At 41.1% G+C, this 14,036-nt stretch overlaps 7 protein-coding genes across 7 annotated transcripts; 6 read left to right on the top strand and 1 right to left on the bottom strand.

Annotated features, from left to right (window-relative positions):
• Positions 1 to 91: 91 nt before the first annotated feature.
• Positions 92 to 997, bottom strand: SAMD00019534_071760 (hypothetical protein; the record flags this gene model as incomplete). Its single annotated transcript, XM_012897583.1, has 1 exon — positions 92 to 997. One exon carries the CDS (start codon positions 995 to 997, stop codon positions 92 to 94), a length of 906 nt encoding a protein of 301 aa, XP_012753037.1.
• Positions 998 to 1,410: 413 nt separating this feature from the next.
• On the top strand, positions 1,411 to 3,507 carry SAMD00019534_071770 (hypothetical protein; the record flags this gene model as incomplete). The annotated part of the gene is made up of 2 exons (XM_012897584.1): positions 1,411 to 2,695; positions 2,759 to 3,507. The coding sequence occupies 2 exons, from the start codon at positions 1,411 to 1,413 to the stop codon at positions 3,505 to 3,507; spliced, it is 2,034 nt and encodes a 677-aa protein (XP_012753038.1).
• A 647-nt stretch (positions 3,508 to 4,154) lies between these two features.
• Positions 4,155 to 5,975, top strand: SAMD00019534_071780 (hypothetical protein; the record flags this gene model as incomplete). The annotated part of the gene is made up of 2 exons (XM_012897585.1): positions 4,155 to 4,242; positions 4,315 to 5,975. The coding sequence occupies 2 exons, from the start codon at positions 4,155 to 4,157 to the stop codon at positions 5,973 to 5,975; spliced, it is 1,749 nt and encodes a 582-aa protein (XP_012753039.1).
• A 693-nt stretch (positions 5,976 to 6,668) lies between these two features.
• SAMD00019534_071790 (hypothetical protein) lies at positions 6,669 to 7,221 on the top strand (the record flags this gene model as incomplete). The annotated part of the gene is made up of 2 exons (XM_012897586.1): positions 6,669 to 7,122; positions 7,193 to 7,221. The coding sequence occupies 2 exons, from the start codon at positions 6,669 to 6,671 to the stop codon at positions 7,219 to 7,221; spliced, it is 483 nt and encodes a 160-aa protein (XP_012753040.1).
• A 1,342-nt stretch (positions 7,222 to 8,563) lies between these two features.
• Positions 8,564 to 8,719, top strand: SAMD00019534_071800 (hypothetical protein; the record flags this gene model as incomplete). The annotated part of the gene is made up of 1 exon (XM_012897587.1): positions 8,564 to 8,719. One exon carries the CDS (start codon positions 8,564 to 8,566, stop codon positions 8,717 to 8,719), a length of 156 nt encoding a protein of 51 aa, XP_012753041.1.
• A 28-nt stretch (positions 8,720 to 8,747) lies between these two features.
• Positions 8,748 to 9,640, top strand: SAMD00019534_071810 (hypothetical protein; the record flags this gene model as incomplete). The annotated part of the gene is made up of 2 exons (XM_012897588.1): positions 8,748 to 9,402; positions 9,498 to 9,640. 2 exons carry the CDS (start codon positions 8,748 to 8,750, stop codon positions 9,638 to 9,640), a joined length of 798 nt encoding a protein of 265 aa, XP_012753042.1.
• An 874-nt stretch (positions 9,641 to 10,514) lies between these two features.
• Positions 10,515 to 13,701, top strand: SAMD00019534_071820 (hypothetical protein; the record flags this gene model as incomplete). The annotated part of the gene is made up of 6 exons (XM_012897589.1): positions 10,515 to 10,926; positions 10,987 to 11,271; positions 11,342 to 11,518; positions 11,588 to 11,716; positions 11,777 to 12,412; positions 12,473 to 13,701. 6 exons carry the CDS (start codon positions 10,515 to 10,517, stop codon positions 13,699 to 13,701), a joined length of 2,868 nt encoding a protein of 955 aa, XP_012753043.1.
• Between the last annotated feature and the right edge of the window lie 335 nt (positions 13,702 to 14,036).

Consider the following 14,036-nt stretch of genomic DNA (forward strand, 5'->3'; position numbering starts at 1 on the left):
TTAATCCGAACAAATATTATTATTATTAAACAAAGCCCATTAGCGTATGGCACGACCACCAGATGTTGGAGAGATGAGGGATGGAGGTACATTATTTAAGGTGGAACATAAGGTCGTTGGAAATGATATGAGTAATGTTGTTGAATATTGATTGATTGAGATGTGCAACAAACTGATCCATTTGAACTTGAAGTTTGCCAGATGCATCTACATAGATCAATTCGTCCATGCTATATCCAAAGCTAGTATGCAATGTGTTAATGTTTGTGCATGCAACAGTTGGTAGCAGCTCCAAGGATCTACTCAGACAAAAAGAAGAGAGATGTAGTGTGTGCAGGTTCTTGGCCTGGCGGTAGAGTCTCTGAAGTCGGGCTTGATCCTCACGACCCTTCATTGATAGGTGGGTCACATCGCTCAACATCTGTTCACAATGCTCCTGGCTCTTGCCCTCCAGATTTGAAAGATAAGATCTACGAAGAATAGTGGATACTTGAACAGCTGAATTTGAATTTGTTCTGCTGAGATGCTGAGGTGAGTGCCAGACGTCAAAGGAGTGGAACTCAATCGTTTTGATGTCTGGACTGGTGTAGAGACGGCAAAGACACTGGGACACTTGTGTTATATTGTCAAAGTCAACTAGATTCATCATGATGGCATCCACAGGGTTGAGATAATGGTCGAGTTCAACAAACTTGATGTGAATGAGATGTGGCTCATCAACATGGTACAACTGAATTTTACCTGGTGATGAAGATAATGGTGCTTGAGCCTTGAATGGTATAATCAATAATTGAAGGTTCTGTTTGCAGTCGGTCTTGTGTTCCTCGGGGATGAAACGAAGGTGCCTGGCGTCCATATGTCGAGGTGGCTTGTTGAAGAGACAGTACTTTGATCCAATGTTGATCATGGAGCGTATGTTCAGTTTTGTAAAGAAATTATTAGATAGTGCCAAGCTTACTGCTTTGTAGAACTGTTTGGATACTGTTGCCAAGGACATCAACACCTTGGTTGAATAATAGACAAATTGATAACCCGTTCGGTGGTCGATATAATTATAGAAATCGTGATCACTTCCTCCGAGTTGATCAATCATCGAGAGTTCGACGATATAAGCCATGACAATATAATTTAGTGATGGACAAGACCATGTTGTTGTCCATGGAATATAGGTGCTATTCTCAAGTTTCTCTATCTCTAATGGATCAGCGTGTCCCAAATCCCAGAACATCACATCGGATGACTACAACTATGCATACACTCAACCACAGAGGGCTGATGTCAAGGTTATCTTTGACTATGATTTACAACAAGAGTGTGGCAAGGACATCTCTGTGAAGGCCACTGTAGTCACGAGGACTAGAGAAGACACGCTTAACATTCACAGTTCCTCCACCTGGTGGTCGTTTCTTTATGACCTACACACGACCAGAGGTCAAGGGTTGTTCATTGGAGATAAGGGGCGATGCTCCTGTTGGCAAGATGTTTGCTCCCACCATCGCCTTCACCGCGGCAACATGCTTGTACATTGATGATGCTACATTCACCGTGACTCCGCCGCCTCAGACAACATACTTCAATGGTCAGGTGATCACCGGAACAACACTCAACGGATCGACTACATTCATCAAAGGACTCCCAGGTGTCTACCACTTGACCATCGTGGATGAGGTCAATCAATGCTCATGGTCCAACATAAAGTTCACCATCCCATACTCGATGCCAGACTTCAAGTTCAAATACAATTTGACCAAGCGTATCACTGATTGCTCATTCACAGGAAATGACTACACCACCATATCAGTTGAGAACCCTGCAAAGTATAGTTATCTCACGCCAGTCGTTGATGCCAATGGTCTGATGAACCTCACGACGTCACTCCCAATCAGCTTCCAGTATGGTGATTGCAAGGCAAGCATCTACCTTTCAAACATCCAGACCACACCTGATCTCAAGGTACAGGCCACCAAGTTGCACCCGATCACTTGCTACAAGGGTGATGGAGTGTTCCAGATCACATTGTCACAAGGTGGACTGCCCCTCCCGACCAATGTACCCTTGTACAACGCTGCAACCTTATCCAAGGTCACCCCTGGCAAGTTGACAATGGATGTCGTGGCGGGCATCTGTCGCACGTCATTCACTCTAGACACCCAGTTTGAAGACCCTAAGTTTGTGTTTGAAACGACGCCCATCTTCCCAGGCAACACCATCCCTCTCTACCCGGATCACATCTTTGCTGGAACTGTGTTGGTCAGATCAACTTTGAAGGGTGTGTTTATCAATGCCGTGCCAATGGGTGACCCATCAATCACTGTTGACTTGTCCAATCCATTGCGATTCATCACCTCTGATGACCAGCTCACATTCAACATCACCTGGAACACAGTGTGTAACAAGGTGTACCAAGTGCCAGTGCCAAAAGTGGCCCATCCAACACCAGACTACTACTTGATGTTGGAAGGATGTCCACCAAGCTACACATTCGTACTCAACAACTACAGAGTGTTCTTTGGTGCGCAGCTGGATGGCGTGCCGTTGGGTCCCCAGGGTACCCTGACAAATGTACCATACGTGGATGGTAGCAAAGTGCACCTGGTCTACGCGACCAAGTTGGCAACTAACTACATCACATCAGACACTGTGATCACTGTTAAACCTCCATCAACTCCCGCACTATCAATGGGCAATGTTACCGGTGAGACATGTTGAGGCACTTCCAACGGCATGCTATACAACTTACCAAACAACACATACCAAGGCAGACGTGAATACACGATGGACACATCAGCAAAAAATCAACAATCATCCAATGTGTTCACATCACTGTCCAATGGTGACTACTACTTGTTATCGACACCTCAAGGTCAACCATATTGTAGAAGTATACAACAGTTCAGTGTCAAGGGTGGTGAGCCTGCGCCAAAGATTGGCACTCAGACAATGTGTTCAGCCAACAAGGTGCTGCCAATGAACATATCTTTCGGTCTCAACATGCCAGTGAACCAATACTTGATCAACTTCAATGGACGCCAACTCAACACCTCACAGCCACTACCCAACGGACTGTACCCATTCCAGATCAACATCACTGATCCCATCTGCAGGCGCATACTCCGGCTGACCAACATCACACTAAGCACTCAATCAGTCGAGCCATTAATCTCATCGGACCAATGTCAGCGTGCCAAGCTGTCAGTTCGTGCGCCAGGCAACTACAACATCAACTTCACCAACACAAAGGATGGTAGTGTCAATGTATCAATGACATATCAGTTCAACAGCACTTCATCGCCACTCTCAATCAACCTTGCCGAGGGCATTTACACAGTAGTCATTCAATCAGATTCATGTCAATCATCGTATAACATCTATGTTGAAGGTTGTCCTCCACCACCAATCATCAACAAGAAGAATCTGGCATGGATCTCTGTATTGGTAGTAGCTGGTGTCGTCCTAATATTAAGTGGCAGCTTCGTCATCTACAGACGCTATAGAATGAGACGTTGATACAGATATGTACGAAGACGATTCAATATCAATGGGAGAGAGTTCACGTCTTATAAGGTCAGGTACTACTAGACAATAAAAATAATTAATATATATATAAGTTATAATTCTATCTTCAATGTTATTTCTTACTTAATTTGTCAAGTGATCTGTCTCCCCACAAAAGTGATCACTGAGTGAGACTTCAGCTAAACCCCACCCCCGACAAAGGTGTGGTGTGGACCGATCAGACATCCATTGTACTCTGATCTCCCAAAACAATTAGAAACATTGAAGAAGAATCTATCCTTTGATCTCTTTAGTAAAAGATACGATCATAAATATCTTTGATTTCCGTCCTTCCCTTGTCCCAACTCATAGCCACTACCGAAGGATATGATTCATATTAATTGTGATCAATAGATATAAGATAGATAGAGATATAAGAGATGGATACATTATTACCATTGGTTAATATTAAAAAGATTGTATCACATATTGAAGAGAATGGTGATCGTTTGATGTTGTCATTGGTGTGCAAGAGGTTATTCGATAATAGAGAACTGTATCTTCACTTCAACACTAAACAACTACCCTATTCCAAGAACTATAATGATTATCACAACAACATTCACCTCAAGTCATACAAGTCAATCATCAACCATGACATGATCAACATCAAGTCAAACTCAGTACTCTTACAATACTACAAGAGATATGAACCATACTTTGACTATGTATTCTGTGTTGGTAAAGGTATGTCTATCATTCAATCAATCAATCAATCTAGGTATGAATGAATATGTACTTACTTGAATGAATGAATAGATAAACATAATACAGGTACTTGGAAGGCAGAGGTATTGGAGATACCTAATGTAACATCAATAACATTGGATATTAGACAGGTGTGCGATGAGCAACTGTTTGGTGATTTGAATGAGGTCGTGGAGAAGTTGAAGGTTAGGAATAGTTCATTGACATTGGATTGTCGCAACGTTGAATATACAACACTACCATCGATTGTCAATCATCACTTCACTGGTCTTCATGTCGAGTTCCCTCGTCTACAACAAATGTCCTCTATAAATGTCCTGGATAAGTTCCAAGCCAACTGCTTCTCCAACTCTGTGACCAATCTGTCGATTAAGGGTTGCGATCCCGCCACGGCTGCACGCATCCTCCCTGCCAACCTTAAGGCATTGAGTGTGGATTTGACAGAGTGGGATGTGATCATGCCAGCAAAAGGAATGTTTCCACCACATCTGGATACAATCCACTGTGCAAAGTACCAGAACCAACCTCTGGATGTGCTGCCACCTACCATCACAGACCTCTCAATTGGAGCAACCTTTGGATCTGCGTTCAGCCATGATCTCCAATGTCCATCATTACGACGACTCACTCTACGTTTTGTCAAGACTCCTCGATTCGGACCCATGCCATACGTCCATCTAACATGGTTGAAGCTACACGACATCAAACTGCAAACTATTGGAATGATCAATCATGACATGTTCCCAGTGCTGCGTGATCTCATTATCACAAAGATATTCTTGGAGGTTAGCGAGATGACTGGCACCACTGCGGACTTTAGACAGTTGCCGCCATCTCTGAAGATACTATCAGTTGCACTGCCCATGGTACCATTTGTATTGCCACCCATCAACAGTGGCTTGGATGACCTGAGCATTCAATTCCTCACTACCGGCGAGAAACAGAAGTACAACCATCCACTTGGCGAATCAATTCCATCATCGATCAAATCACTTTCATTACAATTCTATTATAAGCAATCGTTGAAGCCAGAGGATATCCCAGCATCGTTGACATCACTCACATTGCACCAATATGGATACGACAACAATTTGGATTACAACATTTTGCCACAGAACACTATTCGATCAATCAGTTTGGTACACACATCCAACGACGATGATTCAACTGCATTCGATCAAACCAAGTACGTACTTGCACAACTCCAACAAGTACCTACATGTGTGGCCGAGTTGAAGATCACTCTCCATCCAGAGTTTATCACACTGGCCTTCTACAGAATATCTGACAATGTGTTCTTGGCAATGTGCTCCAAGGATCCACTGAACCTGGACAAGAGTGTTTTGGACTTGTCAATGTCTGGCTTCATCGATATCTCCAGTCCCAATCTCACCGCTCTACATCTTCACAGGCTTCTTGGTAATGATACTCCCACTACTACCTCTGGTACTACAACAGCCACAGCCACAATCACAAGCGGCGCCACAATAGGCAACTCGACAGCAGCCTCAACACCAGGAACTACAACATCTGGTACAACTACCACCGCCACAGGCACTTCCACCACAACATCAGTTACCAAAACTGCCACTCCAGCCACGGCAACTGCTACATCTCCAGTCACCACAACTGCCACTCCTCCACCAACAACTGTAACTGGTACCAACAAAACCCCATCCGGCCCACGTCCCAAATGTTGTTCCATCATGTAGTCTGATTGAATGGACTACCGGTAGTTTGCCAGCAATGAGATCATTGCATACTCATTTGAATAAAGGTTTGAATAATCAAGATATTTGTTGATTGTAAGGTCGACATTGAGGGCCAGGGGGTTCCAATACTACTTTTCCCTGGGGACTCTGATGGTGACCTCCAGTCCGCATGACAGTGATGATGATCACTTGGTTTGGACTAAACATTGATAAGAGATAATAGATAAGAGATACATACCATTAAATGGATACATTACCATTTATAATACTTAAACAGATTGTATCATTAATTGAGGACAATGCAGATCGTATAAGAATAACATTGTTGTGCAAGAGATTGTTTGAATATAGACAACAGTATCTACACTTCAACACTAAACAACTACCTTATTCATGGAACTACAATGATTATCATTATTTCAACAACAGCATTCACCTCAAATCATACAAGTCAATCATTCATCATGACATGAACAACACAAAGTCAAACTCTGTACTCTTACACTACTACCTAGATACAGAGTTATACTATGACTATGTATTCACTGTTGGTAAATGTATGTCTATGATACCAATGTATGAATGATCGAATGAATGAATGAATGAATGAATGAATGAATGAATGAATGATCGTTAACATTTGAATGAATGAGTATAGTTCAGCTTGAACAAGGTTCATGGAAGCGACGGTTAATGGAGATACCAAATATAACATCACTGACGTTGGATCTCAGACTCTCTACCGATACACATTTGCTCGATGAGTTGAATGAGGTGATCGAGAAGTTGAGGATCAAGAATAGTTCAATGAGAGTGGAGTGTCGCAACCTCCTATATTCCATGCTTCCATCGGTCTACAATCATCACATCAACAGTCTTCATGTCTACTTCCCAGAACATCAACATCTACACACGGACACTGCCATTAAGATACTGAATACTGTGAACTCTTCAAAAGCATCGCCACAAGACAACATCTTCCCCAACACACTGACCAGTCTATTGATCAGAGGTGCATACCGAGGCATACTTGAACAAGGACTACCTCCACATCTCTATACACTCGACCTTGGAAGGATCTACAGCGTATCCCTGGATGCACTTCCACCAACTCTCACTGACCTCACTCTTGGGGAACCATTACACAGTGAGAATGATCATGATATTCAATGTCCATCACTAAGACGACTATCACTACTCAATGCTGACACACTAAGATTTGGATCAGTGCCATACATCAATCTGACATGTCTAAAGATACAAGATATCAAAATACAAGCGATACCAATGATCAATCATGACATGTTTCCAGTACTCTGTATGCTCAAGTTGGACTCCATTTCAATCTATACACTGGATGATGGTTTTCAACAACCTATATTGGATTATAGACAATTGCCACCATCCCTCAAGTCCCTCTCAACAATACTACACGATATACCAATACTATTGCCACTCAACAACCATCACAGTCAATGTTTGGAAGAACTAAGTATTCAATTCTTCATCTATAATCAGAAGAAACAATACAGTTATCCACTTGGCAAAGTATTACCGCCATCAATCAAGTCGCTCACATTACAACAATATGAGCAATCATTGCAACAAGTTGATATACCACCCTCGTTAACAACACTCAAGTTATATCAAAGAGAGTATGATAACAAGTTGGATTACAATATATTACCAAATACCATTCGATCAATCATTTTGGTACACTCAACAGGAGAGTCATCAACAATCAATCAAACAAAGTATATACTTGACAATCTTCAACGAGCACCAAAGTGTCTGGCAGAGATGCAGATCACTCTGTTGCCACAAGCCATCACACTATCCTTCTCAAGGATCTCGGACAATGTATTCTTGAACATGTGTAACAGAGGCAAGCATTACTCGAGTCAAGGCGGTGCTCCAGACTTGTCAATGTCTGGCTTCATCGATATCTCAAGTCCCTACGTCACCGCTCAACATCTTCAACTACTCATTGGTAAACATCTTTGGACTCCCAGACCTCGCAGATGTGTATGTAACACAATGTAGGTCTGTCCTACCTGTCAATATTTATTATTATATTTATTATAATTTAAGAATAGATTTATAAATTTTTATTATTTGTTTTAATTATAATTAATTCAAAAGTGGCGCCAACAAATAATAATAAACTCTAGATCATGATCGACCAACCAAATTGGACGACCTCAGTGAGAGGACACACCACTCATTCATTATTTATTTAACAACAACAAACAAATATATAAAGTTTATCTCTTTACCTATAATATATACAATAGTGCACTAAATATATATACATGATATCAAACAAATATGTCTGTCAAAGAGACAGCATTAAACATTATATTGAAGAGCAAAGATCTCACGGATAGTGAGAAGAATGATCTTATATACTTAATAGAGAATAATATTGACGTAGCAAGTTTTATTATAAGTATAGACAAGTTGCCAGGGAATCTTCTCAAACAGTATGCATGTATTTCTCAAACTCGTAAGTACTTGTTCAAGTGAATAGATCTTATGATGCGTTCGATCGATACTGACTCTCTTTCACTGTCCCCATTCTGAAAGAAATGAATACCAATCCCAAGAAGATGAAGGAACTAGAGGACTCTCAACATCAACAGATCTCCAAGAAGAAGCAGGCCGGAGAGTACAAGGAACCCTCCGGCCGTCGGGGGCTATCCGACATCACCAACCAATTTACCAACCTCAACATCCACTCATAGGGATGATTATGATGACGAGACACAAGCCATGATATTGAAGAGGAGAGCCAGGCAGGAGCAATCCGAGAGGAAGGAGAGAGAAGAGGAAATCCAACGCCAGAGACACAGACGCAAGGAGGAGGACAAAGAGGAGCGAGCGGAGAGAGCGCGTGCATATGAGGATCCAGAAGCCATCGATCTTGAGGAAGTGGCCAACATTGAGAGCGCAGTCTACATATCACAAATTCAAAGACAACAAGATCTGTTTCATCAAATCACACATACACACTCAACAACACCCTCAACACCTTCAACAACATCTTCAACACGATCAACACCACCATCTGACACAGAAAGTGATATTGCCTTTATGTTTGAACAGGGCAAGAAGACTTTGGATGATGATAGTCCTATGTTCAAGAAGACTTTGGATGATAGTCCTATTTTCAAGAAGACTTTGGATGATGTTGATAGTCCTAAGTTCAAGAAGACTTTGGATGATGTTGTTGGTCCTAAGTTCAAGAATGCATTGGATAGTCCTATGTTCAAGAAGACTTTGGATGATTTTGTTAGTCCTAAGTTCAAGAATGCATTGGATAGTCCTAAGTGCGAGAAGACATCGGATGATAATGACTCTAGATGCAAATGCCGTGGATTCCATCCGTACCCTCAGAAGATGGACGTATCACGACAGATGTACACTTGTACGAATTGTCAACATTCGTACAAATATCACCCTGGGTGATCCCCAAACCGTACTCTGTGAGTCCGACTCATGTCACTTCCAGCAATGCACCAGACACTCTCAAGAAGAACAAGAACTATTCCAAGCCGTCGGCCAAGACGCATGTCCCCAGGAAGAAGACTGCCGTCAGGAGGACTAAAGCCAAGAAGAAGAATACAAACAAGAAGACAACTAAGAAGACAACCAAGAAGAAATAGAACTCTATATCTATTGCCACGTGTATTTGGTTGAGAGGAGAACTTTCAACGCTGTACACACTCACTCACTCACTTTACAACAATCATAAAAGTAAAGTACTTTACTTTCCAATACAACCTAACATGTATTCAAGGGATGGTTGGCAATCCCATGAAGGTGTCAATCACAATGCTGCAATGGATGCTACCCATTGATGGGCTCCACACCCAGCATTGATTGAGATTTATAAAGTGATTTGACCATCGGGGCTTCAACTTCATGTGGTCGGAGAGGTGGTATCGCCCATTACCATCAATTGTTTTCAATGATTGTTCAATTCAAGTTGAGTGGCAACCTTGGATGCCATGCGATGCCCATTACCAAAACACATGATTAATCATGTCAATCCACTTAAACCATGGTGGATATGTTATTTTCAACCAATAAATCATTTAATTCTATTATCAGATACTCAATCAATCAATCAATCAAACATGTACATGTACATGTACTTGTTCATAATATGTTTTGTTGTTGAAGTAGTTAGAACTCAACAAGAATTCATAAATCCACTAAACAATCATATTTATTCTATTCAACTTGGATCATATTCTTGGGAGGAAGCAAGACAAGATGCCTCTAGCAAAAGTGGATACCTTACAACAATCACAACAATGGATGAGAACATATTTGTTCTAAATCTAATCAGAAGTAGGTATTCGAATGATCCAAAGTAATAATAATATTAATGCTAACACTCCTCACCTCCAACTACAACAAGATCAAAGTCATAACCTTGATTACTTGTGGATTGGAGCTAAAACAAATATTGATGGATATAGTTGTACATGGGACAATGGTCCAGAGAATGGTATTATAATGTATAATAGGATTATGAACAAATGTACTGGATACTGTCAATGGGCAACTGATCATCCAAAAGGAAATCAAGTTGGAGGCTACATCAACTTTGGTCCTCAAGGCTGGGAGGAGACAACCAACTCTGACAACAAAGTGATTGGATATATCTTGGAGAAGGGTGGTGAGAATGATCCTGTACCAATCGCCACTGATATGGAGACCAGTGTCATGTCCATCGTCAATATGAACCGAACCCAATTCAATCTAAACAAGTTGTCCATCGTATTCCAACCCTTCTACAATGTCCACAAGCCCTTCGATTGCACTATCCTGTCTTTCAATCAAACCATTGTCACTTGTCAGTCAGAGTACACTGTTGGTCGATACAACATCACCTTCAATGATGGTCTCACATCATTCACCTACCAATCATATCATCCAAATTGTAAGTACTCTTTAACACGATCAATTAATCATACTCTCTTACCAATATTGTTTATTGTAGTACCCTATGTATCATCGGTGATACCAAGTTATAGTGCCCAAGGTAGATTGACCATAAATGGAAAGAACTTTGGACCAGATATTACGTATATCAACAATGTATACTACTCATCACAATCAATCAAATGTATTCCACTCACTGCTTTTCTCAAAGATCGATCATTCTCTTGTGAGTTGGCATCCAGTGTATTCAAGAATGAGACCACTGGAAACACAACAACACGTACTCAACTCATCACCATATCAGTTGGACAGGTGCCTCTAACGATCAGCCGTTTCCCAACTTGTAAGTTGAGTTGAGATGATCATTTCTCAACTTCTATCCTAACACATGTTACTCAATCATATTGTACTAGATTCTAAAGAATCCAACACTATGATCATGTTCACCTCCAATACTGATGAGTATATCTATACCTATCTGTCTGAACATCGTTCAGGATATATATTGGCGCCAACAACACAAAGTGACATCATAATGATCCGCAACTTGTTTTACTTTCAGTTGATCTATCCATCATACCATGACCAGTGTATGTTATTAGTTGAAGTTGAATGAACATGTATACCCTCTAACTAATGATGACATCACTTCATATCAGCTGCCTATTACTTCATCAATGGACCATACCCAAGTCAACCATTCCTCACAGTGACTGGTGGAATCAATCATACCTACATCCAAGGTATCAACAACTATGATATCAGTGTGATCAATAACATCAATGATCGTAAGTATTAATCAATCAACTGATTCACTCATACTAACAACCCAACACCAATCAATCAAGTCAATGCATACCTTACTTTGGATACCAACTCAATGACATTCATCAATGACACTCCGATCATTGGTACTGAATCATACTATGCTGTAAAGTTCGAGTTGGGGACCCAACCTCCATCGTTCTTCAATCCCAACCAAAGTTACTATGCACCAACACAAGGTGGATGGATAGTGATTGAGGTGTCCAATCTGCAACTTCCAAACTCTGTCTACACCCTGAGGGTTCAAGGATTGCCTCCAATCACTCAGCTCATACCATTCACTGACAACTCTTCAATTGGATTCACTGCCCCAAGTGGTGTTGGCAAAGGATATCCGATAACAGTCAGCGTAGATGGTAGATCAACAGCGGATACATCGGTATACCTATCATACTATGGACCATCAATCACATTGATACAACCATTCTTTGTTAATCAATCGGGTGGATTGATTACATTGTTTGGTCAGAACTTTGGCAACAATCAATCATCGATCACATACTCAATCGATGGAGTGATCAATCTATCCAACTCAATCACAATCCTTAAGCCCCATGAACAACTGATTATAATGGTACCACCTGGTACCAATCCATCACTTGACATCATACTCACTGTCGGTGGCCAAGCTACCGAATCATACTCATACCCTCGTCTAAGTAAGTACACTCACATCAATCAATCAATCACATGACTAACATAACATACTACACTCCTAGTTGTTGAGTATGCTTCATCAGTTGAGAAGGGTGTTGGAGGCATTGTGACTGTGTTTGGACATCACTTCTATAATGTGAGCCAGATCACCATTGGAGGAGTGATGTGTCTGGGTCCAGTGTTGATCAACTCATCACAGGTTACTTGTTCATTCGATGGATCTGCTTCATCTGATGGCTCCAACCCTTTGCCAGTGAGAGTAACTGCCATGGGTATTTATTCAGAGTCCTACTCATTCCTTTACCTGAATAGGAGTTCATGTGGCATGCCTCTTTGCTCAGGTCATGGACAATGTGTTGATGGCAGCTGTCAATGTAACACAGGCTATGGTGGATCAACTTGTCTTACACCATCAACTCCATCTAACAACACACCAAGTGTGGATCCCAACAATGGTACCATTGGTGACTTCTCCGTATTCTTTACTCATATCCGTGAACTTGACTCACTTGGCAATCAAATATCAATATACCCTACATCATTGATCAAATGGAACATCACTACAAACACATCAACATTACGCATGGCTACTGGAAGATTGAACTCTACATCCACAGACATGTCCAACTTTGTGATCAATGTTAAATCAATCATATTCCTTGAGGACACATCATATTGGTTCGCTGGACAGCAGATGTTGATGTCAAAGAATAGCTTCAAGTACCAAGTGGACCTTGCTGGATGGCCCTTCCAAGGCCGGGCCAACTATCTACAACTTGTGTACCAACTCCAATCACCCAACACCAAGGATGACGATGATTGTTCGTCAGATCAATCGACCAACACCTACAACGACAAGAACAATCTCCTCTGGGTACAGATTGAACTTGGCAACAAGTTATTCTTAACAAAGTTCTCGGACCGGGTCTACGTTGATCGCAGGGTGCTGGCCAGCAACACAATCATCTTGCCATATGATCCTGCTTTGGCCCATGGCAAAGACACCAAATTCAACACTCCATATTCAAACAATATCCTTGTTGCCATGGTCTTACCATTCTTTGAACAGGCCACCATTGACCCAACATTCTCATTATTAATCAATCAACATGTGTCATCTGGTCAATGTGGAACAAAATCACTCTGGTGGATTGCACTCATAGTACTTGGTATATTCCTAATAGTTGGAATTGGAGGTGGAATGTACTTTGTACTCAAACGTAAACGTGCATTTGAAAGGAAACAACGTTTAAGTTTCCAAATGATGGAGCAACAGATGCAACAACATTGATTTACTTGGTCAAGTTGTAAATGTAATATTAGATTGATTAATTGAATAAAAGTGAAAGATGTTTATGATGTTGTCATCATCTCAATTAATCAATTAATCAGAGTAATCAATCAAACAATCTGAAAATATATATGTAACAATGGACGAGTCAATGTGTAACCTTTATGATTCGTCGGTCCTGCAAATAGATCCATATGGACAGAAAGAACCTGGAGTCCTTCAATAATAAGAACTCATTATCATTAATGTTCATATTCCAGCCCAACTGGATCAAAAGGGGCACCATCAAAATGTGTGAGATGCACCAACATTACCAATTTCAGACTTTTCACCTT

The sequence above is a fragment of the Acytostelium subglobosum genome, assembly GCF_000787575.1.
Source record: "Acytostelium subglobosum LB1 DNA, scaffold: scaffold14, whole genome shotgun sequence".
NCBI lineage: Eukaryota > Evosea > Eumycetozoa > Acytosteliales > Acytosteliaceae > Acytostelium > Acytostelium subglobosum.